The 26,455-nt window shown below is 37.7% G+C and overlaps 1 protein-coding gene, 1 long non-coding RNA gene and 1 pseudogene across 2 annotated transcripts; 2 read left to right on the top strand and 1 right to left on the bottom strand.

Annotated features, from left to right (window-relative positions):
- Positions 1 to 9,796: 9,796 nt before the first annotated feature.
- Positions 9,797 to 9,863, top strand: LOC141415974 (small nucleolar RNA Z39; annotated as a pseudogene).
- Positions 9,864 to 10,490: 627 nt separating this feature from the next.
- On the bottom strand, positions 10,491 to 25,980 carry LOC109702567 (interferon alpha-21-like). Its single transcript, XM_074052166.1, has 5 exons — positions 25,903 to 25,980; positions 24,823 to 24,927; positions 20,614 to 20,784; positions 19,208 to 19,722; positions 10,491 to 10,599 (listed from the first exon to the last, which is right to left on the bottom strand). Exons 1-5 carry the CDS (start codon positions 25,978 to 25,980, stop codon positions 10,491 to 10,493), a joined length of 978 nt encoding a protein of 325 aa, XP_073908267.1.
- LOC141415420 (uncharacterized) lies at positions 11,072 to 11,837 on the top strand. The gene is made up of 2 exons (XR_012440424.1): positions 11,072 to 11,319; positions 11,474 to 11,837. It is a non-coding gene; the product is annotated as an uncharacterized lncRNA (long non-coding RNA).
- Positions 25,981 to 26,455: the final 475 nt, after the last annotated feature.

Raw genomic sequence — 26,455 nt, 5'->3', positions numbered from 1 at the left:
GGTGAGTGTGGCACATACAGGAATCTGCAAATTAGATATGTGCATGTAGATTACTTGTATATTTTATAATTGTTTATATTTTATAATATATAACATATTATTCACATGTATATTATATAGTTGTACACATGCACTTTCAGCTTCAGTTAGATCTCTTCCTTTTCCCTCTCGACCTCAGGGACACAAGCTTATTTAATTTTTTTTCCCTCTATGTTAGGGTTGGAACTCAGGCCAGCCCTTGCCTGGCTTCTGTCACCGGAGCCTTATGCCCAGTCCTGGCTCTTCCCCTCTTCACAGGGTGAGGCAGTCAGCTGAGCTCCTTGGGTCAGTTTCTTCCTCTCACACAGACGTGATATGGTGCTTGAGATCCAAATATGATTTTAAATACAGTGAATGTGCACGTTTTTATGATTTTGAGTCTTTTAGATTTTATACATTCTTTTGATTTAATTTTTTTCTCCCAAAATGGTGTCTTGCTGCTTGGGAATTATTTTTTTTCACGTTCATGTTAGAACTAAAATAGCAAAGTAAAAATGAAAACAATAAAAGGTTAAAACAGTTTTTCAATAATTTTGAGGGATTATTTTTTCTTTATTCTCCCTTCAACATTTTTGGAAAGCTTCCTTTGCAGTTCAAAACACTGAAGCAAAAGAAAAAGAAATGTGAGTCTGTAAGTGACTGGCTACTGGGTGAGAAAAGATCAAGAGAGTTCTCTCCTCCTAGTCACCTTCCATAACCTCCAGTTGTCTGCTCCTTAGTTGTACACATACAGCTCTCACTACACACCACCATCTATTTTCCTGCTGTAGTGATGGTTTCAGTCCACAGAGCAGCTTGATGATAGTCAGCATAACATCAAGGACATTTTCTCTCTGAACATTTTCTCCTCAAGTGAACACAATCGATACACATGACTACTTTTAGACATCGTAGCTGCTGTAGATTGTAAACTCCGTATCCAAATGGCAATGGACATTTGCACTTAATGTCCATCAATGTTATAGGACAGACATCTCTCCTTTCCATTTTATGCCTCAGTCTGTCTTTTGCAAAAGAATTTCATTGGTTTTTCTTTCTTCTTATGATAGGATTTGATGTAACTGCCCTGCTTATGTGTGATTATTGGTTTTTTTGTTTGTTTGTTTCTCTACAAAAATCAAAGATACAGGGCATTGAGGAGTTTATTTGTGTATTTCTATAGTCTGACAACCACATATAACCTCGTTTACATTAAGTGAATTTTAATTTTTAATTTTAATCCAGAAATAATGGATAAATCAATTCTAGCATTTAATTTAAAACAAGTTTCCTGATGTTACTTAAAAGAATAAACATATACAGAAAGCTTTTATATTAAAAATCTAACGAACAAAGCCAAATAAGAAATTGACTAAAAATAAAGCATTCATTTTTATTAAATTATTCACAGTGTAAATATACACATGAGATTATGTGTATGGTAATAATTTAGATTTTTTAATAGAACTTCATTTATAAATATTTCAATAAATAAATGAACATATATTTCTTTATGGTCATTACTGAGGAATATATTGCTTTATAATCTGTCACCATTACAGCAAAAATGAGTTTTGCAATGGCAGATCTTGTTGAAGTAAATTACAGTATATCTCATGGGAATCATTTCCAAGACAGACCAGATTTCATTCCTTTACTCCTTAATCTTTCCTGCAAGTTAGCTGAGGTCTCACGATTTCTGTCTGCCAACCTCCCAGGCACAAGAACTGTATTTCTTCTCTTCTAGGTAGAAAGCGATGCCGGGGAAGTATTTCTTCACAGCCAGTATGGAGTCCCCACGCTGCATCAGGGGGAGGCTCTTCCTCCCCTACCTCCTGTGCCAGACAGACTTCCAGGTCATTCAGCTCCTGAGAGGCAGGTGTAGAATTTGTAAAAGTAAAAAGGAAAATATAAGGGTCTAAAAACAGTTCGAGAGTTGATTCTTCTCCCAATTAGCAGAGGATTCCTTTGTGCTAAAGAGAATGTAGATCTACTGGGTCATGTCCTGGAGGACAGAGATGACTTGAGCCTTCTCAACCTGCTTACCATTGACTTCCTCCTATGTGTATCCATCATGATCTCTGTTCTTCAGGAGGGAGAAAATAGAGATTGTCTTCATGTGTCCCAGGACTGTGCAGGTCCTCTTGCTACACAGACTAAGAGTGAGGCAAGTCACAGTCCAGAAAGCAGACATATTTGCATTTAAGTATAACTACCCAAAGGAATTTCATAGGTTCCAAACAGAGTAGATTCTTACCAAAAAAGAAAAGGAAAACCACACAAAAAATTCAAAAACAAAAAAACCAAGGAATCATCACTCTTTTAGGTTCATAACTGGATAAATATTTAGAATAGGAGTTAAGTTGCATCAGCCCTCTAGATTACTACTTTTGCGTTGATTAGTATGAGAAATGGGAATACCTTGTTTTTCTGGGGGAGGTGGTATGCTGTTTTGTTTTGTTTTTTCTTTGTTTGTCTGGTTTTGGTACTGAGGGTTGAAACCAGGGCCTCCTTCTTACTAGATAGGGGCTCTACCACTGAAGCCAATTCTCTAACAGGTATGGGAGCGTCTTTAACAAATCAGCTCTTTAAGAACTCTTGAATAGTCTTACTTACTGTTTTGTGCTCACTACCCTGTGCATACATTCAAGAGTAATTTATACAGCAGCTGTTTCCCAGATTTTCTCTACCTAACCATAGGTATTCATGCAGTGGTTATCCTTTGTTTCATGAATATTTTTATCCTGTGGCTCATTGGTGTCTCTGCAGACCCACCCAGAAACGGGAAATGATCATTTGCTTCTTATATATCCATCAGTTTTTATGGAACAACAAATTCCATTTCAGTTTGATTTTGGAATCTTAACATCTAATGATTACAGTTCTACTTCAGGACTAAAATCAATGGATTTTGAGTCTATCTTCCCAATAGTTCTCATTCTTCTTTATGCATGTGTATACTCATTTCTACCTACTGCACATACAGCAAGGCATAAGGCCTCGAATACCCGACCTATGTATTCCACGGACAACTTCATCAGGAATTTAAAAATAACTCTGAACAGAGAAACTATTTTTTCAATCTTGTGTGGTGGCATTTTAGTCAGGGGTTTATCACTTGAGGAGCTTAGTTTATGTTTATGAGGGAATCATCATTGTAATAATGGTGGAAATATAATAGGAATATGTAGTACATATATGATTTGAGAGGTCAATAGATCTCATTGTACTTTTAAATTCTTCATAGTCCTTCAAGAAAGGCTATCATTGAAGATTTTGCAGAGCAGTATGGAACAGAAAACCATCGTCCTCTGGGACATTTCCTTCACATTTGTACTTTTGATATTTACAGTATCAGGAAGAGAGTGTCTGCTCTCCAATGCAAGACTGACTCTAATTTTGTTCTTGTGATTCTTAAGGACCTGCAGGGAGTTACCTGATGAGGCTGTTCTCCACCCTTCAGGTCCAGAGGACACAACTTGAATTTTACAATGTGTTGCCAGAACTCTTCCCTATGTTTTGATATTTTTTTGCCTTGAACCTATGCATTTGGGAATCAGGTTAAGTGCTTCTCTCAAAGAGTAAATGATGCCATGACCTTTACTTCATGACATCTTCCCTGAGGTGAACTTGGGGAATTAGAAGTTCAGATGGAATTTTTAAATAATGCATGTGCAGCAAGAAAATTTCTTTCTTTTTCTCCTAAAATACATTAGTAAAAGTAGAGTAAACCCAAAGTGTGGGCTGGGGGCGGTGGGTCAAGTGGTAGAGCAGCTACTTAGCAAGTGTCCCCTCAAAAAAGAAGACACAAAATATAAAAGTAAAGAGTGGTCTCATTGAAGGAACTTATCTCAAACTAGACTTCCTTTTCCACCATCTTTACCATTGTTTGAAGGAAAGATAAATTATTACTGATCATTTCTTGTTTGTCAGTTACAAATTTAGCCTAACTTCACAGATAAAGAAATATGGGATATATGCACATACAATGTTTTTAGTCATATAAAGAATGAAAGCCTGTCATTTGCATAAACCTGGATGGATATGGTGGTCATGATGTTAAGTGAAATAGATCAGGTTTAGGCAGACAGTTACCTCATGATCACATTCATACATAGGATCTAATATTGTTGATCTCATAGAAGTTGAGAATAAAGGGTGGTTATCAGAGGGCTCAGAAAATGGGGGGCAGGAGAGTATGGGAAAAAGTTGACCAAAGGGCATAAGATACAATTTGATGGGTGCAAGATGTTCTCCATTTCAGTTTGATTTTGAAACCTTGGCATATCATAATTCAAGTTCTACTTCAGGATAAAAACCATTGATTTTGGAACCCACGGGATCAGTAGTTCTAATTGTTGTTTGTGCATGTATATATTGTCACTTCTACCTAGTGGACATACACTCAGACATAGGGCCTTGAATACCTGACCTATGCATGCCACGGACAACTTCATTAGGAAGTTTGAAAATATATCTGAGGAGAAAAATTATGTTTTCCACCTTGTGTGCTGGCATTTTAGCCACCTGTTTACCACTTCAGGAGGTTACTTTATGTTTGGGAGGGAATCATCATGGTGAAGATATAATCGGAGTATGTAGTCCAACTATCATAGGAGAAGTCAAGAGATTAAATGGCATTTTAAAATTCTTTCTGGTCCTTCAAGAATGGTAATCATTGAAGATTTTGCAGAGAAGTATGGCACAGAAAACCATTCAGGTGTGGGACAAGTTGTACAGCAGCTACCTCCCAAGTGCCCCCTCCAAAAGAAGAAACTAAAAATGTACAAAGAAAGAGTGGTGTCATTGAAGGAACGTGTCAGACTGGACTTGCCTTCCCACCATCTTTCCCATCATAAATTTGTGTGTAAGGAAACATAAATTTGTGTTGTGATCTAAGTCCTGATCACTCTTTGTTTGTCAGATACAAAAGTTGGCCTAAAGGTCAGAGAAAAGTGTTTTTAATGTATACCACCATTAAGAATCTTTCCTCTAAAAGTATATTGCAGACTTTGGTATCAGAAGATACCATCCCTCCAGTATGAATGCAAGGAGGCCAAACATTATGATTTACCATGAATTATTTAAGGAAATAGATAAGATTATTCTTTGAGGAAAAGAAACCCCTCTCTGTGTAAATGACAATGCCCAATGCACTACAAGGGACTTTTAGAATAAGCTCATGGATTTTTATTCAAATATTTTTCCGATGTTGCAAAAATCTGAGTTGAGTTTCTTTTGTGGAATCAGAAAACAATGACATGACTTTTACTGAGGCTTCACACGAGAAGGTTTGCCAGAGAATTCACTGACAGCACATCTGCACTATGAGAAGGATTAAAGGAACTTCATCAGGGAGGAAGAAAATGACACCAGATGGCAATTCAGATCTGCACAGGAACAAAGTAGGCTATCCAGAGTAAAGTATAGAAGACTTTCCCTCCATGCTTTAAATTTCTTTGATGATGATTGATTAAAGGAAAAGCAATATATTATAGAATATATGACAAAATTAGGATAAAGAATGGAAAATGAAAGTGATAGAAATATACAATTGTAGCATTCCTAAGCTGTATGTGAGATGATTTAATGTTATTTGAAGACACACAATGAGTTTATGGTGTACATTGTAACCTACAGATCAAGCAGAAAAAAGGCAGAGGGGCATACGTAAATAAGCCAAAATGAATATAAAATGGATGATTAAAAATACTTAATCCAAAAATGGCAATGAGAATATATAACAGGTGGATAAGACAAAAAACAGATGAAAAGATGGAATATTTAAATGCGATGACACAGCAAAGATATGAATGATCTAAACACAATAGTTAAAAAGCAAATATTTTCATATTGAAAAACAAGTGAGAGAGCTACAGCCTCTCTTCAAGAACCCGTTTCATGTATAAAGTCACAGATAGTTTAAATGTAAAAGGCTAGAAATGATATCCCATGCAAAGGTAACCTGGAATGACTTTATTATTATCACATAGAGTAAATGGCAGAGGAAAAAACAGTCAGATTATATGAGATAAAGAGAACACTTGATAACACTGAAAAGATTAGTTTGTCAAGTGACTGCAACAAACTAAATGCAAATGGACCCATTTTCAGGGCTTCACAGCACATAAACTAAAAACTAGTAGAAGTGAGAGGAAAAATAGACAAATTCACAATTGCAGTTGGAGATTTTCATACTCTTTTCTCAAAATTGTTAAGTAGAATTTGGTAATTCTCTAAATACTTGACAATGCTGTTTAACCAACTTAGAGAACAGTCCACCCAATGGTGGGGTGGAAAATTCTTTTAAAGGTCACAGAGATCATTCATGATGATTGTTAATCTAGAGTCAAATTCTGGATCATAAAACAAGCCTCAATACATTTGGAAGGAAAGAAACCATATAGACTGGGTTGAATTGAACAAAGTAAAGTATACTCACAGCTGGGTACATCAGGAAACCCCTTTGAACATTGACTTTGGAATTCAAAATTAAAGATAGGATTGTGAAATAGATACAGTGTGTAGTAGATACTTGTGGGATAGGGGAGAGTGAATGAAGGATGTGAAGGTGAGGGAATATGGTTGATGGACTTCATATACATACATGAAATAGAACGACGAAACCTCTTGCAAGTGATTTGAGTAGGGAGAGAGGGTGGGGGAGATGGTGAGAGCGGTCTAAGCAATGTACAATGTAAGGCTGTTGGGAATTAGCACAATGATTCCCCCCTGTACAATGATATATCCTAATAAAGTGAAAACAAGAAGAACATAAGAAAGGTAGAATAATGAAAAGGAAAGTCTCTCTTCAGCATTTCAAGGAAGTACCAATGGAACCAGTCTGATGGCAGCAGAGCAATTGTGTTGTGGTACAAGGGGAATTAACACTGGTATGATAGGTGTGAATAAATTGACTTGTCTGCAATGAAATCTACGTGCAGATTCAGTAATAAAAAATGGTAACTTCTTCCCCCCCAATAGTATTTTTCTTAGGCTCTATCTGTGAGGGTTCCTAGATGAGCTTTAGGACATCTGAGATGACCCTGTCCATTTTATGAAAGACAATGCCTACTCCTGGCCAAGGTCTGGCCAGTACCATATAAATCTCCCCTGTGGGAGGGGTAAACTGCACATTAACCAACGCCCCCCTCCCCCAGCTCCGCAGTGGTCTGCTCTGGTGTCAGTGTTCTAGGCAGAACTTTGAGTGTTTGTTGTCTTTCCAGGCTCAGCCTGGCCTTGGCAACCACCAAAGCAGCCTTGAAGCTATGGATGTGCCCAAAGCTGTCCCTCCAATGCACTTGGGGCTGGTCCTGCAGGAATTTGGCAGGGTTATGACAACAGACCCTGCAGAACTGAGGCAAAAGCCCCATGATTTCCCATGGGAACTAGTGATATGTGTAACTATTATTGGATTTTTCTCTATCCCATTGTTTTTGTGGAGAAGTTTTCAATCTGTTAGAAGCCAGCTTTACGCTTGAAGAGAAAAACAGCTTGCTCTAAAGCTTTCTACACTGATTGAAGAAAAATGTGAGCTACTTGAAAAACTTATCCTTGTTGAGAAACAGCGAGAAGCAGCCTGTGGAAAGCTGGACATCTCCAAGCATAAACTGGAGGAAGTACTCCTGCTGGAAACAGAGCTGCTAGAAGAGAAATGTAAGCATTATACACAAGTTGAATTGAATGTGGAAATGTCAAAAACCATACAGTCCCTAGAAGATGAACTAAAATCTCTCAAACCCAAAGTAGCTGCAGCCAAAACAACCTTAAGAACACTTCGAGTTAGTGAAGCGAATCTTAAGGACTCAACAGCACAGGCTTTGAGTGAAAACTTCCAGCTTCAGGAAAGCTGCAAACAGCTGCTCCAAGAAGCTGAAGTGTGGAAGGAACAAGTGAGTCAACTTAATAAACACAAAGTAACACTTGAAGAGCCTGGGACATCTGCAGCACGAATTCTAAAAGACAAAGACAATCATCTCAGGTGGCTAACTGAAGGCATTCGAAAGCTGAAAGTCTGGGCCTTTGTTCTGGAAGAACACGGAACACATGACAGTGACTTGGACACAGCGATGAACCTTGGCCCAGAAAATCCTGCTCACTTAGATACTCAGACCAAAGGAGCTCTGCAGCACCTGATGAACGCTGTGAAGTTAAATGCTTCTTTAAAATCCTTGGAACAAGAAAGAGACCAAGTTTACACTCAGCTGCGTGAAGTCGAGAGAGCAAGCAAAGACCTGACAGAATGTATTAAAAATGTCCAGAGCGAACAAGTCATTTTACAGTCTGAACATGCACAGTTTGAAATTGAGAATGAGAAGCTTCGGCAGAAAGCTAAAATAATTCCTGAACTGTTCGAAGAGGGAATGAAATTCTACAGGAAATTAATGGTCCAGGATCACCGCCAGCGAGACGCAGAGGAGAAACTTCCCAAAGTAAAAGAAAACATCAGCCACAAAACTGCAGAGCTGCAGACCTATAAAAAGGTAGCCAGAGAGCTTGAAGAAAAATTGGAGAGAACCAAACTTAATCACCAAAGGGAGATTATTTCCTATGAGAAGAAAGCTCACTTTAACTGGTTGGAGGCCCAGGATGCTGAAGAACAGCTGCAGTATCTGAGGCAAGTCAACGCCAACAGCAGACAAAAGTTAATGGAAATGGAGTTGAAATTGAAACTTTTAGAAGAAGACCCAAATGCATTTGGGATTTCAAATGCAGCATGTGGCAAGGAGCATTTTCCACGTGGTCCCTCACCAGTGGCTCAACCTTTATGTGAAAGGAGAGCATTCCTCTCTCCTATTGTGTTGGAAGGTCCACTCAGACCTCCACCTGTGCTGCAGCAGGGAGGAAGAAAAGACTCAAGGAGCCCCAATAACCCACTGGAGCATCACACTGGCAAGGAAAGAGGGGGCTCGAGCTGTGATGAGTTGACTGGACATCATGGAGCACCTCCTGAGAATGGGTCCCCATGTCCTGACAACCACTTACCCAGCTCCTCCTGCACAGAATTCAAATGTGCCTGTTGAAAGCAAGGTAGTGGGCCCTGGTTTTGTTCCTCCAGTCAGAGGTCCCTTGTACCTCTGAGTGGTTTCCCCAGTCATCTTGCCCCCAAGAGCTGAATGTCCCCCCACTGTACCCACATGATCAAAGTGGAAGTGAGTATTCTGCAGGTTGATTCCACCTTCAAATGATCCTGCTACTGAACTTCTAAAACCAGGAGAAGAAACCTGACAACATTAGGATCTTCTTCCAAAGTACTTCGGACTGCTCTCTCGTTTTCAATTTAAATTCCTGCTATTACCTACTTGTTATTCTTTACCTTAAATTGAAGATTAATAGAATTATAATTCTCAGAATAGTATTGTGTAGATGATTTAACTATGAATCCTGTTATATTATTGCCATTATATTTTATTTAGATGGTATATTTTATTTTCATTAAATCTAGATAGTATAAATATTTTAATTTGATTATTTAATCCTCTATTACATAAACATTAATTGCAGTCTTATGTATGTAACTTGCAGTGGGGATATTTTAAACCCCAGCAGCTTTGCCTTCATGACAAGAATTATATTTACTATAATTGTAGACCAGAGAAAAAGGAAGATCTCTTTTGAAAATATTTTTTACTTCTGTCTCAGTTTCAGTTTAAATTACTACTGTTTTTAGTTATTACATTTTACTTCAAAAAAAAAAAACCACCTCAAACTGAAGGTTAATAGAATTATAATTGTCAAGATGGTATTTTATAAATTTATGATTTAAATACAAATCTTTTTGCATATGATGAAGCAAATCAGTATGAATAGAGTCATGATACTGTATACGCTTTCTGAAATATGTAAGAATCTTTTCATTTCAATTCTACTTTATTTTCATTTAATTTGGACAGTATAACTATTTTAACTTGCTTATTTAATCCACTGTTGCAGAAAAAATAATTGGAGTTTTATGGATGTAATCTTGTAGTGGGGATAGTTTAAACTCCAAAGTCTGTGTCTTTTATGCCAAAAAATCTGTTTACTGTATTGTAGACCAATGTGAAAGTGATATCTCTTTTTAAGGTATTTTGACTCTCTTTCATTTTCAGTTTAAATTAACTACTGCTATTTAGTCATTATACTTTACGTGAAATTGAAGCTTAATTGAATTATAAAACACAAGATACTATTTTATATATATATAATTTAAATATGAATTTATTTTATTTATGTGATACATTTTATTATCATTTACTCTTGATTGTATAACTATTCTAATTTGATTATTTAATCCACTATGCAAAAAAAATTGGAGTTTTATGTATGTAAGCTTATGGTGGGGTATTTTAAATCCAAAGGCTCTGTCTTTATTTCAGGAAATGCATTTATTCTAAATGTAGACAAATGTGAAAATAAAATCTTTCAAAGAACAACAAAAAAAAAACAATGACGATAGTGCTGAGAGAGAACCGTGAGTGTCGCTTTATTGTCTACTGGCCGACTGTTGTCTGAGGATTGCTGAGGAGGGAAAAGGAGCTTTCTATTTCCTTCCGGACCACCTCCCAGGCACAGGCGCTGTATTCTTTTTCCTGCAGGTAGTGGAGGATTGCATGGAAATAGCTCCTGACAGCAACTCCCCAGGACCGACAGAACGGAGTTTCTTTCTTTCTTGGCCTTAGTCGTTTCAGACTCTGACCAAGCTTAGACAGGAGTTTATCCAGGACGGTATTATTCCAAGCAGCGCGGTTGTCCTGTACATTGAGCTGGCTGAAGATCTGTTGCAGCATCTGCCTCTGGAAACAGGTGGTTTCCTTCTTCTGCATTGGGATGATAGTCTCACTTTTCCAAGGAAATTTGAAACTGGCTCTGTGGTTCAGGCAGTTGTGAGAGGGGATTCTTTTCAGCTGACTTAAGAGGTGAAGGGTATCCCTGTTTTCTAGGCCACGCCTCCAAGGCGTGTGCCCCAAGGGAGCAGGCAGGGCTGGAGCTGAGCATCACTCCTGCCATGAGCAGGTGTGAGCACAGTGAGTTTGGCGATTCTCTCTACGGCCTCTAGGGGGCGAGCTGGCGGCTCTCAGGATTAGGGAGTCCGGCAGCAGGAGAGCGAGGCGCTGGCGGCTGGCCATGTCGCCCTGTGCTGCTTTCATATTTAATCCTCCAGGACAGCCGCTCCGGACGTCAGAGCAGCCAGGCTCCGCCAGCTCCCGGGACGGCGTGTTCGTGGGCAGCAGCGCGAGGCCGCACTTTGGGGACGTCCGCGGCTTTGGGCTGAGATTGCGGGGAAACCCAGGAGGCTGAGTTGTAGAAAAGGACTCCAAGGTCAGGGAGGGGAGCTTGGGGTTCAGTGATGGGGGCTTTGCTGAGGCCAGAGGGTCCTGTCCAGAAGGGATCCATAGTTTATGTGGCATGGAAGCTGGTGGTTACCACTTTTTGACCTTTTGACGTCATGAGTAACTGTGTCTCGCCGATGCAGTTTCCTACTTTCATTTTGGATAGGAAGTGTGTCAGCCTTTACGTCGTGGTAATTTGGCGATCTTCGGGATCCACGTGAGAGCGGAATATTCACAGAAGCGGGAGGAAAGTTGCGAGGAGGTAGGTAAAAGAATTCTCGGCGGCCGTGCCAGTGAACTTTTGTTTTAAATCTGTTGCAGTAAAACCGTGTGAGGACACAAATTCAATAACGTGTTAAAAAAAAAAACCCAGTAATGTCCAGGAATCATCACATCATCCTTGGTGGATGGAGGACTGAATTACTTGCCTACTTCCGCCCAACAAGTTAACAACTGTGTAGCCTCCCTTTGTTTACATGTACTAATTAAAATGCCAATGAACTGTTATTGGAGTACTGATTGTATTGTATTCGTGTGTGCGATGATTTAATGGAAACATCTTTGACATATTAAAATGATTAAATGCTTAGGTTCCATTAAAACTACCATGAAAAATCTTTGTACAAACGGGAAGAGTGTAGACGGAATGACCGACATGCTTTTCCGGATCTCTTCCCTCTCCACTTCACAGACAGAAACTTTTTTTTTTTTTTCCCAGTCTGGGGTTGGCTCAGCCTTGCCCTTGCTTGTCAGGCCTCTTTCACTGGAGCCCCGCCCCCAGTCCTGGCTCTTCCCCTCTGGCCAGGGCGAGGCAGTTCAGGTGAGCTCCTTGGGTCAGCTTTCTTCCTCTCACAGATGAGATGTGGTGCTTGAGATCAACTCTGGGGGTAAATATAGTAATTCTGCGCTTTTATTATGATATCGGAGGGAGGCATTTAAAATTTTATACATTATGTGACTTAAGATTTTTCTAGGCAAAGTAGTGCCATGTTGCTTGGGAATCACTGTTTTGGTTTTCCCACCTTAACACTTTGAATTAAGGTAACAGTAAAGAGGAAAGAGAAAGGTCCTAAAACAGGACCTTGGAATAATTTTGAGGGATCATTTTTTTCTTTCTCTTGTGAATCTGTGCTGCTTCTTGCTTTTTTTTTTTTTTCTGCCTTATTGTGGTTTGAACCCAGGGCCCATACCTTGAGCCAATCTACCTGACCTTTTTGTTTGTGGTGGGTTGTTTTCAGATAGGGTCTCCTGAACTATTTGCCCAGGCTGGCTGCCAAATGTGATCCTCCTGATCTCTGCCTCCTGAGTAGATTAGGGTCACAAGGGTGAGCCACACTTGCCCTGAGAGACTGGGTTTTTTTTAACATTACATGGGAATCTTTAAAATTTTATACATTCTTTCAATTAAGATATTTCTAGGGAAAGGAGTGTCATGCTGCTTGGGCATGACATTTTATTTTTCACCTCAATACTAGAATTAAAATATCAAAGTAAAAATGAAAAGAAAAAGGCCCTAAAAGAGTTTCTGAATAATTTTGAGGGATCATTTTTTTTGTTTCTTTTGTCAACATTCCTGGAAAGCTTCCATTGTAGTTCAGAACACTGAAGCAAGGGGAAAAGAAATGCGGGTCTGAATATAATGTAAGTGAAATCCAGAAAGTGACTCCTCCTAGTCACCTTCCATAACCTCCAGTTGTCTGCTCCTTAATTGTGCACATACAGCTTGCACTACATGTCACCAATTCCATCTATTCTCATCCTGTAGTGATGATTTCGGTAGACAGAGCAGCTTGATGATAGTCAACATAACATCAAAGACATTTTTTCTCTGAACACTCTCTCCCCAAATAAATACAGTGGAATCACATGAGTACCTTTAGGCATTGTGGTTTCTATAGATTGCTAACTCAATATTCAAATGGCAATAATCAAATGGCAACAAACATTTGCACTGAATTTCTATCAGTGAACTGATAGGATACATGAGTCTCCTTTCCATTTTATGTCCAAAGAAAATTCTTCTACAAAAGAATTTCATTAGTTTTCCTTTTTTCTAAAGATAGAATTTGAAGTAACTGCATTGCTGAAGTATGATTATGGTTCTCTTGTTTCTTTCTCTACAAAGATCAAAGGCACAGGAGATCAAGGAGTACATTTGAGTCACTCTATATCTGACAACCATATACAACCTGGATCAAGATAAGCAAGTTTTTGCTTTTAATTTAAACCCAACAATAATGGATGAATTCTTGCACTCAATTTTAAACAAGTTTCCTAATCAGGCTTGATGTTATTTAAAAGAATAAATGCAAGCGACACGGTTTTATAGTAAAACTTAATGAACAGAGCAAAAAAAGGATTTAACTAAAAAGAAGAGTTTTTAAAGTTAAATTATCCACAGTGTAAACAAACACATGAGATTATGTGAATGTGAATAATTTACATTTTGTATATAATTTCTTTAAATATTTCAATAATCGATGGACAGATATTTCTGCACGGTTTTTTTGAGGAATATAATATTCTTTTCTACTCCTGTCACTGTTACAAAACTTGGGGCCATGAGATCCAGCGTGATGGTTACTGAGAGTAACCATGATGGGCCAGGTCTTATTCCTTTAGTCCTTAAACTTTCCTGAGCAAGAGATGGAGCTTACGGTTTCTGTCTGCCAACCTCCCAGGCACAAGAGCAGTATTTCCTCTCTTCCAGGTAGAAAGTGATCCTGTGGAAGTAATTCTTCACAGCCAGTATGGAGTCCTCATGCATCAGGAGAGGCTCTCCCTTCACCCACCTCCTGTGTCGGACAGACTTCCAGGTCATTCAGCTCCTGAGAGAGGACAGTGCAGAATTTGTAGCAGTAAAAATGAAAAGATAAAGGCCCTAAAACAGTTTGAGAGATGGATCTTCTCCCAAGCAGTAGAGGAATCCTTTGTGCTGATGAGGATGAAGAAATACTGGGAACACAGAGATGGGTTCAGCCTTCTCCACCTGCTTGCTATCAACCTCCTTCTGTGGGAATCCAACATGATTTCTGTCCTTCCAGAGGGAGAATATGCAGATTCTCCTTACCTGTCCCAGGACAATGGAGGCCCTGCTGCTACCCAGCCTAAGGGTCTGATGCAGGTCACTATCCAGAGAGCAGGCATATTTGCATTTAAGTATAACTACCCAAAGGAATTTCATAGGTTCAAAGCACAATAGATTCATATATACATATGTATATGTATATATGAGTACACGTATGAAATATATATATTTATATCTACATATAAAACTACCAAAAAAGTCAAAACCAAAAAAACAGGAGAAAGGAGAGATTCTCTCCATGTGTCCCAGGAGTATCAAGGCCCCTCTGTTACCCAGAATATGGATCTGAGGCAGGTCACAGCATTGGGAGAAGGTTGGCCTGCAGCTGAGCACCACCAGGGCCACCAGTAAGGCAAAAGCAAGGCCACTGAAGATGTTGCAGATGCTGCTGGCCTGATGAGGTGAGTGACCCTAGACCTTAGCCTCTAGTCTCTGAAGGCCTACATGTGCATTTGACTAAAGTAGGGGAAATTTGAGGTTCCATTTTTGCAGTGCCCTGCCCTTACTTTCTGCTTCTCTTTTTGCTTTCACTATTTGGGTTTCGAGAAGAATTTCTCAAAGATTTTACTTTCATCATTGCTCTTCCTCCTTGTGCCACCAGAGCCTTTTAGATCTTTTTTCCTAATAGAAAAATTGATTACAATTCAACGACACAGATAAGTGGTAACATATCTATGTACACTATCTGTATCTTTCCTTTATACATAAAAAGGAAAGTGCAAAAATTTTAAATAACAAAAATTTTCAGTAGGAAGTTAAATTAAAAGACATCACTATTTAAATTGTATTCATTAACATACTTTAAAAAAATTCATTACCAATTTTTACTCTGTAAAGTGCCTTAATGCATTCTGGATATCCAGAATAATAAAATATTATTTTCCATTCTTCTTATTAACATAATAGGCAGAATATATTCACATATAGTTTAAATAAGAAAAAAATCACTCATTAGTATATTTCACAAGTAAATGGTAATTAGGTAGCAAATAAAATTTAATAAAATGAAATATTTTTTCTATGTAGATACATTAATAATTGATAATTTAAACATTATAAAGACATGTTATTAATTTATTAATTTCTTCATATCTGTTTTTTTCATTTTTATAGGTATATATTCATTGTTAATGGGGGATTCCTTGTGCCAATTCTGAATAGTCTTACATTGGTTCATTAACATACTTCTTCTTTAAGTGGAATAAATTTACTTAGGAATTGTGGTTTTTTTAATGAATTATATTTTACTTGTAATTTAGTGACTTAATGCAATGTATGTACTTATGTACATTATAATAAATCAAATTATTATGCAATATTAAATTAATAAAATATATGATGCACAATGAAGAAATCCATAAATATTTCAAAATCCATAAAAATCTTCAAAATAGAAAGTATTTTAATATTCTATTCTTAGTGTAAAAGCATGTAATTTTGCTTCACATGAGAAAATAATTTTTAAGTTCACTAGCTGCTAAATAATATCAAAGTCAATTGACCTAATTATTAATGTGGTAAATGAATTTACTAGTACTAAATAAAAAATACAATAATTTGTGTTAAACTCCCATAGACCACATCACATTTGGAAGCACAGAAGTTCAAACATAAGCAACACATACAGTGTAGACAATGGCACACCAATACCGTGCAAACTGTGATCAAACATGTAATGAGGAGAAAGACTTCATCCATCAGTCATCGTTATTTATTGTCTGTAAGATTGTAGCACAGATGTTACGTATATTTTTCTGCATATTCCACGAATTCAATGTCAATATTTCTCTAGGATACAAGAGTAAAATCAAGGAGAGGAAATAATCACTATAAACTTTTTTTTTATAGAGTTCAGCTTTGGAGGGTCACAAAACTTTGTTCATATCCCCCAAACTAATTGGGAGGTATATCATCCACAATTAGAATATAAGATTGAGAAAATATCAGTTTGAATTTTAAAGAAAAATTTTGTCCTTACAATTCAAATTTCCCTAAGAGATTCCAGATCTAGCTAAGTATTACAAAAGGAAAGAAAACTGAGAACTAATGTGAGTAATTGGACATGAACACAATAAGCTAAATGGAGCGAGTGTAAAATTTTCCTGGATAGCATGCAATATAGCACAAAGCTTTCCTTCTCATTTTCACTTTCATAGAGAGTAAAAGTTGTCACTTTTTGCATTCCAATGACTAAGGGCAAAGATAACAAAGTCGTGACTGAAGGTGGTAACAATGAAAGAAGGGAAGCGATATCCTACTGGCATTTCCTCATTGTGCCAAATGGATAGTTCCTTCAAGTTTGTTTTTCAAATGTTTTAAGTATGAGATGAAAATGAATGGCCTGGTTAAAAAGGAAGACTCACATGCCACTTTTGTTTCATGATCCTCAAGGCCCTGCAGTGAACTTCCTATTTATCCTCTCCTCCTTTTCTCAGGTCATAAGACACAACTTGAAATTTACAATGAGATCCAAGACCTTATTCCCATCCTCTTGGCCACTTTTTAACTTCAATTATGCATTTGGGAACCAACTTCAGTGCTTCCTTAAAGAGTCAATGATGCTGTGACCTTTAATGCATGATATCTTACTTGAGTTTGAATTGTGAAATTAGACTTTGGGATGGATCATTTTTAGCAATGTGTCTGCAGTAAAAAGAAGGTTCATTTTCTTCCTTAACATCATTATAAATAGGTAAAAAATAAAGAATGCTTTCATTCAAAGAACTTGTCTTCTCTTCCTGTAACCCACCCAAATAGATTTCCTACCTCACCAACTTTACCTAGGTAACATATTAGGATAAATTCAGGCCATTTTAATATGACTGACAGTGATTTCTTTCCTGTACAACCTTGGACCCTAAATATACTCCTACGTGATTCAACATACTTTCCCCCCATTTGCAACTAAGTAGAATAGTCTCAAGCACCACAGACACATTTGTAGTTACATGTTGAAGATGGCAAGCCAAAAAGTAGATGTGCCAGGTACTTGAAACATTAGGAGGTGGGCTAACCTAAGAAATCATCTGATTATGAGTCCCTGCATTGGACTTGTATATGAAGGAAAGACAAATTTGAATTGTGATTAAATTACTGGTATTTAAAAAATCTGTTACAGAAGCTAGCATCAAATATCTGTCAAATGTTTTTAAACATATATGAAGAAATTTTCCTGTAAGAATTAAATTTCAAAATTTTGGAATTGCAAAAACCTCTCAAAAATTTAACTAAGTAAAATTATAAATCGAAACATTATTTATTTAAAAAAGCAAACTATGTTGTACTCTCTAAATGTTTTACAAACTCAATCCATCATGTACAATATATTTTAAAAGAATCTCTTGATTTTGGTTTCAGGTATTTTTCAGCTGCTTCAAAAATCTGAGTTGAGATTTCTTTTGGGGGCTTAGGGAAATGATGTAATTGCTTTGAGAGAGTCATGACTATCTTTTTTTTCTTTACTTGCTGCCTTTTCTTTGAGGATTCCTAATGAGGGAAAAGGGCACTTCACAGTCTCCTTTGAAACCTAACAGGCACAGGTGCTGCCTGTATTCTTTTTCCTGCAAAAGTGGATGATTCTTTGAAAGTACATGTGATAGCTATCCCCAAATGTGGACAAAACAGATTTTCTTTGTAACTAAGTGTCAGTTGTTCCAGACTCTGGTCAAACCCAGAGAGTAATTTATCAAGGACAAGAACTGAATGTAAACTCATATTTACAAGAGAGGGTGCTGAATATATTTTAGGTCAAAAGGGACCTATGATTAGAGAGAAGATTGGTTACCTGACCTTGACATTCCTTAATTTAAGTAGGAACATAGGTAAATGTAAAAACAAGCATCCATCAAAACAACATGGCTACAATTTTCAGAAAACGTGTATGTCAGTGATTAGAAATTAGAAAATCATAAATATATCTTGGAGATATCCAACATAAAAACTATAAGTAAATTAAATTACACAAAGAAATATTGCCATTGAACCAACTAACAACTGATATTACCTAAATATGATTATTACTTTTAGGTTTCTTTACTATAAAAATCAAAGATACAATAGATCAGGAATCATACTTGTTATATTCATCTTTATAGCTTGAGGTAAACATTCAACCTAGATTAGAGAAAGTCTTTTTTTGCCATGTTGGGGATCCAACCAAGGATCTCAAGATCACTAGGGAAGCATTAGTTTACTGACCAACATTCCTAACACATGAAAAATTCCGTTTTTAGTTCTAATTTGAAGATGTTTATGGTGGGTAAATGATTCCATCTTCTATGTCTTTCTAAGATTATGTAATAAGCCTTGGAGTTTCTTTTTAAAGAATAAACACATACAGGAAGTTTTGTATAGCAAAAATTTAATGAACAAAGCAGAATAAGAAAAGGCCTATTTGAAAAGAACACATTTTTTTATATTAACCACAATGTAAAAGTGCAAATGATATTATACCACCAAAAACAAATGAACTGTTATAAATAGTTAAATAAATAAACATTTAAATAGATGGATAGAAAGTTTGCATGGATGAAAGGGAAAGGTGTCCTGAGAGTTGAATGCATGTTGCTAATATCACTGAAAACATCTGACATACCAACGGAAGTCATGTTACAAATGTAGCAGAAACGAGTCTTTGCAATGGCAGAATTGATGAACATGGGATAGATGGACCACGTCTCATTCTTCACTTCGTAATCTTTTTTGCAAATTTGCTGATGAGGAGAAGGATCTCATGATTTCGCTCTGACTCCTCCCAGGCACAAGGGCTGTATTTCTTCTCTTACAGGTAAGAATGATCTTGTGGAAGTATTTCCTCACAGTCAGTATGGAGTGCTTATGCATCAGGGGATGCTCTTCCACTACCATCTGCTGTGTCAGATAGGTTTCCAGTTCTTTCAGCTGCTGAGAGGGGCCAGTGCACAATTTGTGCAGAAAAGTGTTTTGCCAAGAATCAGAGGAGTCCTTTGTACTGAAGAGGTTGATCTGTTGGGTCATCTCATGGAGGATTGAGATGGTTTGAGACAGCTGAAACTGCTTGCCCTCAAACTCCTTCTGGGGGAATCCAAACTCATTTCTGTCTTTCATGCAGAAGAAAGGAGATTTTCTCATTTGTCCCAGTACTATCAAGGCCTTCCTGCTACCAAGGGTATGGGTCTGAAGCAGGTCACAGCTCAAAGAGCAGGTTGACCTGCCACTGATCACTACAAAAGCTACAAGTAAAGCAAAGGGCAGGGTTACTGGGGATGCTGGAGATGTTGCTGGCCTGGCTGAGGTGGGTGATCCTAGACCTTTGCTGATAGGTCTCTGAAGACCTTCATGTGCTCCTTTGTACTTTCACAACTTTGATTTAGAATGCCCTTTCCAACAATTTGGTTTTCATCATTGCCCTACCTCCTTATGCCACTAGAGCATTTTAGATTTTTTTCCTAATAGAAATGCTCATTTTAAATTCAACAGCACAGATACATGGTTGCATATTCATGTATACTGTATAGATCTTTGTTTCATACATAAAAAAGGAAGTGTAAATTTTAATTTTTTTAATGAGAGCAAAAAATGTAAGGTGAAAGTTAAATTTTAAAGGCATCATATATATATGAAAATGTCACAATGAAAGTCCTTGTCTAACTAAAACAAAAGAAAAATGTCTTTTTTTTTTTAAAATGGAGTACAGGAAGGTAAAACAGGTCCTTTCTAGGGATTGGTACCAGTGGAAAGGGTAGAGGAGGGTGAGTATGGTAGAAATACTATGTACACATCTATGAAAATGGAAAAATGAGACCTGTTGAAACTACTCCAGAAATGGGGGGAGGAGGGTTAAAGGAGAATGATGGAGAGGGTGAATTCGACTATGATATAATGTAAGAACTTTTGTAAATGTCTCAGTGTACTCTCAGCACGACAATAATATGCTAATAAAAAATTTAAAAACAAGTGTTGTTGAAGCCAAAAATAAATAAAAAATAAGAGCTTTAGATGTTTGTTTTTTTATGTATTTTTGCTTAATGTAGCATTCATTTACTTCTGATTTTTATGAATTATATTTTATTTGAAGTATAGCAACTTTCAATGCGATGCATGTACTTATGTAAATGGTGGTAAATCACATTATATTTGCATCATCTCCATCATTACTTCTAAACTTTTCTTGCAACATTGATGAGGAAGACATGAGTCTCATGATTCCACTCTGACCATTTCTGAGGCACAGTCACTGTATTTCTTCTTTTCCTGGCAGAGATGTATTCCCTGGAAGTAGGTCTTTAAGGCCACGTCAGGTCTTTGGTTGCCAGGACAGATTCTTCCTCTCCAATCACCCACACCAAGAAGGTCCTCAGGTCCTCCAGCTGCCAATGTGGTCCAATTCTGAGTTCATCCAGGAGTACCACGTTACTGTCAGCAGAGGAACACTGTGGTGGAAGAGGTTGGAGAACTGCTGGTGCCTCAGTTGGACACTTAAGTATCCTGGCTCTCAGTAGTGACCATCTCCTCTCCTGACACAAGTCTGCAGGTATCAAAAGTGTCAACAGCCCTGAGATGCTGATAGAAAATATTTAAGTCTATGGAGTTAAAGATCTGTCTTAATAAAAGTCATTTTATGTAGGCAAATAATTTTTATTTTGTTATTGTTCAACTCAGAAACTATTGAACTCTTGTGTTCCTCAGATTTTCTGATTTTAGGACATGGGATTTATTGATGATGTTGTCTTTCATCAGAAGCTAATGTTACAGAAGCTAATGACCTTCAGTTCTATTTGTTTGCTCTGTTTATTTATGACTCACTCTGACAATGCAGAGCGGGAGTCCCAGCCTAAGATGCTAAAGAGTAGTAAATTTCATTTCCTTATTCATTCATGATTTTTCATTTTAGATCTAAATAGCAAAGACTAAAGAATCTTGATAACTTCTCTTTTACATACTGTTGTATTGGCCAAGGTGAATCTTGCTGCCTCTGCATTACATTCTACTTCATGCTGAGGTTAATTGAATAACAAAGGAAGTAAAGAAGGGTAAAGAGGATGCACCATTTTCTATATAATTTTTAAGACATAAGATTTGTTTTGTTTTGAGGCAGAGTCTGGCTATGTAACCCAGGCTGCCTTGAACTTATGATCTCCATGCCTCAGCCTCCTGAATGCTGGAGTTGCAGGCATGAACCACCACCATCAGCTAAGATACTGAGTTTTTTAAATTTCAACTTTCCTAGAAAGAAAAACTCTACAGTTGTTTGAGGGCAAAATGAAAATCAATGTGGGTCCAAATGTTATGAAAGTGAAAGATAGGAAGTGAATTTCTCTGAAAAATGTCAAAGTGTTAGCAAAAGTTGGAGACTAGGAGCTATGGCGGAGAGGAAGAATGAAGGCCAATGCTGAAGTATTGGAAAAGCTTTAAGACTGCTGCTTCTGTGAGAGCCTCAAAGAGCAACCCCTGTGTCAATGACCAGCCCTCAGCTTTGTAAGAGTTGCTACCTGTCTGTTCTTTCATTTAATCCAGATGTGGTCACCTCTTGGGAAATAAGGTGTCAAATTGTCACTGGTGGCTGGTGTCTGTGATGTTTCCCTTTAAGATAGAGACCATGCAGGTTTTTGTCCCAGGTTATTGACTCTGATGACTGAATAAGAATTTGTGGACAAGTCACAATGGGAAAAAAATTTAGGCAGAGCTCTATTTAGTGAGCAAGTAGAAAACAAGGGTACACTGTAATATGTAGAGAATGGGTACTCTGAGGAAGACACATGGAGCAATTTTTATATCCAGGGTATTTATGGGAAGAAAGGTTGGCAAGGGGTTTTGGCTTGAATTTACCTTAGGATAAGTGCCCCCCTTTGTTCTAATTCTGGGTAAAATTAGTTATTTTTGCTTTTATACTGTCTCATCAATTAGGCCCAAAGATTTCAAGGTTGACCTGCTCATTAAATATGACATAGGTGTTTGAACATTTCTTTAACAAAGGATGGGTCCTGCCATATGCTGCTTTCAAGACAGGTGTCCATCCTTTTGATAAATATTTTCCTTTGTAGATACTTTTTGTGCTTAGAGGAATCTTTTTCCCAAGAATTTTCTTCCTTGGGAATTTCCTGTGAGTTTTTTCTCTTGCTCAGTTCTCAAAGAGTACTAATTATTTTGGGGCAAGCATGTAAAATCAGAGGGAGAGAATTTCTCTTCCCCTACCTTTTTTCCCCTTTTCACTAAATGTTAGCCTAATGAGGGAGTGTGAAGTTTCAAGCAAAAAAGCAGTATTCAAATGCTTAAAATCAAGCTTTTCATTAGTAGAATGCCTATTCGTAAATTCTTGCCTGCTATTTCCTATGCCTCAATTTCCCATGCCTCAATTTCCCTGATTTACCCTGTCTCAAAACCAACCAACATATGGAGCCTGGCAACAAGGCTCTACTCACTAGAACATTAAGCTTGTTGGGGAGGATAATGGATATTAGCCTTGCCTCACCACTCCTCCTATTCAATAATCCATTAAATGGATTATTGAAATTAATGAGAAGACTGCCTTCAGAAACCTAGAAATGTAAAGTCATGGATTTGGATGTTATCAAAAGATTCTTCTCATAATCTGGAAATTATTAATAATTAAATTTTTAAAAATGAAACCAAATTTATTGCATGCTAAATAAGGATAATCTACTGGCCTAAAACATTTGAATATAATGCCTCAATCCTCTGAGTAACAGTACCTGGATGTCATTCATTTATACATCTCTTTGTAGGAAATATAAATTCGGAGGAATGGCCAAACAGCAAAAGTGGATACTTTGGGAGAACCAAGTTAAAGGATTGTCTGGAAGGCCCACTAAAGAAAGTGAAGAATAGAAGTGGATGAAATTTATCAGCTAAGGAGAGGCTGTGGCATGACATCAGTAGAACAATGAGGTTGAGATGACAAAGGATTTGGGTTCCACCTCCAATGCCGTTTGTTTTGCAATAAGGGATGTGGTACAAGTGAATGGAACTTACTGACTTATGTTCCTGTGTTCTAGGGAATATTAGATACACTATCTTTTAAATAGTTATGAGTGAATGATTTTTTACTGCTAACTAAAAGCACATCTAAAATTTAATAACTGATTTCTCAAACATATATTAAACACACTTTATTAACTCACTAATTATAGTGGCCTGGAAACCTATTTTTTAAAAATTCATGAGATTAAAAAAAATTTGTGTGTGACTTATGAATAAACAAAAAGCCCCTAACATCTTCCATTCTACCCACAGTCCAGCTATGTGGGCTCTGACTTAACCCCTTTGGGCCCTCAGTGATTCCATATGAGACTTCCTCAGTCCAGCCAGCTGTTCTCATTCCTAAAGACAGCAAATTATTTTCTCACCTCCAGATCGACTGGGCTAACTGTTGTCTACTTATAAATCCCAGGGAAGAATCTCCTCTCCTCCTTCTTTCCATTGCACAGTTGAGATGTCAGTGCCCAAAGACCTTTGTATGACCCAGAGGAAGAACACTATGCACTAATTGTAAGGAAGCAGTGTGCACTTATAAAAAGTTCCTTAACCAACCAAGGTTACCTTTTATTATTTATTTATTTTTTGAAATTTTCACAAGGCTTTATTACTCAAAATTTTATCTTCTCCTATTTCCTGTGCCTTGAAGAAACATTTTCTCTTTTTTTCCTTTTATTCATATGTTCATACAATGTTTGGGTCATTTCTCCCCCCTTCTCCCCACCTCCTCCCTTTCCCCCTTGCTCCTTTCCTCTCCTCTCCTACCCCCCTCGCTACCGGGCAGAAACTATCTTGCCCTTATCTCTAATTTTGTTGAAGAGAGAGTATAAGCAATAATAGGAAGGACCAAGTGTTTTTGCTGGTTGAGATAAGGATAGCTATACAGGGAGTTGACTTGCATTGAAACTTTTACTCTGAAAGCAATCACATTAATATGTTTGTGTATCATGGTCTGAGGTTGGCATCAAAATAAGTGATTTCCCCAAAACTTGGTCTCTACATTGTCTATGTTTCTTTACATTTCAAAAATGTCATTTTGGTTGTACAAACATGTACCACAAGTTCCAGCTGATTCTCTAAGTACCTCTGTTTCCAGCCATATTCTCCAGCTGGACCCTTCAATGTTTTCATGTTTATGCACATGCACTTTGGTCTTTTGAACAAGTGAGAGTGCTGTATCTATTGCAGTCTCTTTCTAGTGAATTCAGAACATGAAACCTCTAAACAGGGTAACAGGTGAGAAGCTGCAGTCTTTAGCAGGTCATCGTGTATGGACGTATGGCCAGAGCTCCTTGTACTTACTGTTTCTAGGCCTGGCTGCACAGCAGTGAATTTGATCGCTACAACTCAGGAATGAAATGATAGGAAGGGTCCAGGTGAACCCATTTGCATTTTTTGACCTAAAACTTGAAAACATTGGCCATCTCCAACGTGTGCTGCTTCTTGATCCCTGGCTGCATTTTCCCCGTCACTTGTGTCTGCTTGCTGCTCCTGGTGCCCCTTAGGAGGAGTAGATGTTGTGGTGAAGTGTGTGGGCTAGTGGAGTAAAGTCAGGTTCTGCAGGGGCCTATGAGGAAGCAGTGTAACTCAGTGCACAACTGATCCACAGCATCCCTTTCCTGGTCCCTTCAACCTTGCCGCTCAGTTTCCCTATACTGTTAAATATTTAAAATGTTAATAACTTTGGGATATGAAACAAGATGTGGCTATAGAGATTTTCAGGGTAAGATGACAGTATGGAGTTAAGTCATAGGATTTTTGCATAAAACATAAATATAATGCAAATTCCATTAAAAATAAGCACCAAATCAGGAATGAAAGGAGTCATCATATTAGAAAGGTGTTAAATAATCATAAAACAGCCAACTTTATGCAAGAAATGCCCAGATAGTCCTGTTCCTAAAGTAGTTCCCTCACAAGTGGTGAAGGAATGAAGGCAAGGGACCAAAATCATTTGGACCCTTGATAATTGGACTCCCTGATAATAGGAGAGAAGTCATCTAAAGGACAGGTCTGGAACCTCAGGTAGAGTTCACAGAGATCCCAGCTGAAGTGAAGGACCTCCCTCCTACCTGAGCAATTCCCCCTGACTTCCTGATTCACTTGTTCAATTACATTGCTGTGTCCATACCTTAGTACTCTCCAGTTCTACCCAAACTGATAGGTCACTTCTGACAGCTGGCAATCCTACTGTTATCTGAAATTCCTTTTCTTATGTCTGAAGGGTCCTTCCTAAGGATCTGTGAAGATGGCACTGATGCAAGCATATTCCTATTAAAAGTGATACAGAACTTTTTCCTGATTAAGAGGTCAAGGGACAGGATCTGAGTGTAGGAAGGAATTTGTCAAATGGATAACTTATTTCTAGGAAAGAGCAAATGTATCATTAACTAGGAGATTTTTATGGGATTCCCTTGCAGCTTCACACCAATATGGGCAATCTCTTCATCCTTCCATGTATCCTGCAGAACCCATAGGCACCTATGGGTTAGAAGGTTCTGGCCTGCTTACCAACGACAACACAAAACACAAATCTTGCTCCAAGTGAAGTAAGGAATAGTTTGTTCTGTGCCCAATGTTAGACACCATGGCCTTAGAACACGAATTCAGATTATTCTGAATGACATGTTCCGTTGTGGAAGAGCTTTTGTGAACTTTTATAGTCACATACAAAGAAAGTCATAAATCAATTCATTTACCAAAGACATTGGTGGGAATGTCATGTTACAGTCAAATGGGGAAATCCTTTTTATAATTTCAGATGTTATTACATTCTTAGATTTCGGGTTGAAAGGTAGTGTTCTGTAAAATCTATCAATATACTCCAGTAGTTTTGCCTGCTAGTCACAAGGATGTTAGATCTGATACAGAAGTTGATAGCAAATGACTGTTAAGAGGACTTAGGCAACACAAGATAATTTTGGCTGTTGATCTGCAGCATTCCATCTCACCACAATCATGAAGTTCTGGTCAGACAAGCAGACATCAGGATTTTCAACACAGAGGTGGCTTCTTCAGAGAAGCTGAATTCATAGCAGACTGCAAAGGGATAGATGCTGACCTT

Source organism: Castor canadensis, chromosome 13, assembly GCF_047511655.1.
Source record: "Castor canadensis chromosome 13, mCasCan1.hap1v2, whole genome shotgun sequence".
Lineage (NCBI taxonomy): Eukaryota > Metazoa > Chordata > Mammalia > Rodentia > Castoridae > Castor > Castor canadensis.
The sequence above is the reverse complement of the archived record's forward strand: the minus strand, read 5'-3'. Positions and strand labels throughout refer to the sequence as shown.

What these genes read in the sequence shown, in the direction of transcription:
- LOC109702567 (XM_074052166.1), bottom strand. Translation starts at nt 25,980, where the DNA reads ATGGTGTCTAACATTGGGCACAGAACAAACTATTCCTTACTTCACTTG. An exon ending in TGTGTTTTGTGTTGTCGTTG is followed by an intron (nt 24,928 to 25,902) that starts GTAAGCAGGCCA and finishes TTACTCCACTAG; the next exon opens with CCCACACACTTCACCACAAC. An exon ending in TACTTCCACAAGATCATTCT is followed by an intron (nt 10,600 to 19,207) that starts TACCTGTAAGAG and finishes TGCAATCCTCCA; the next exon opens with CTACCTGCAGGAAAAAGAAT.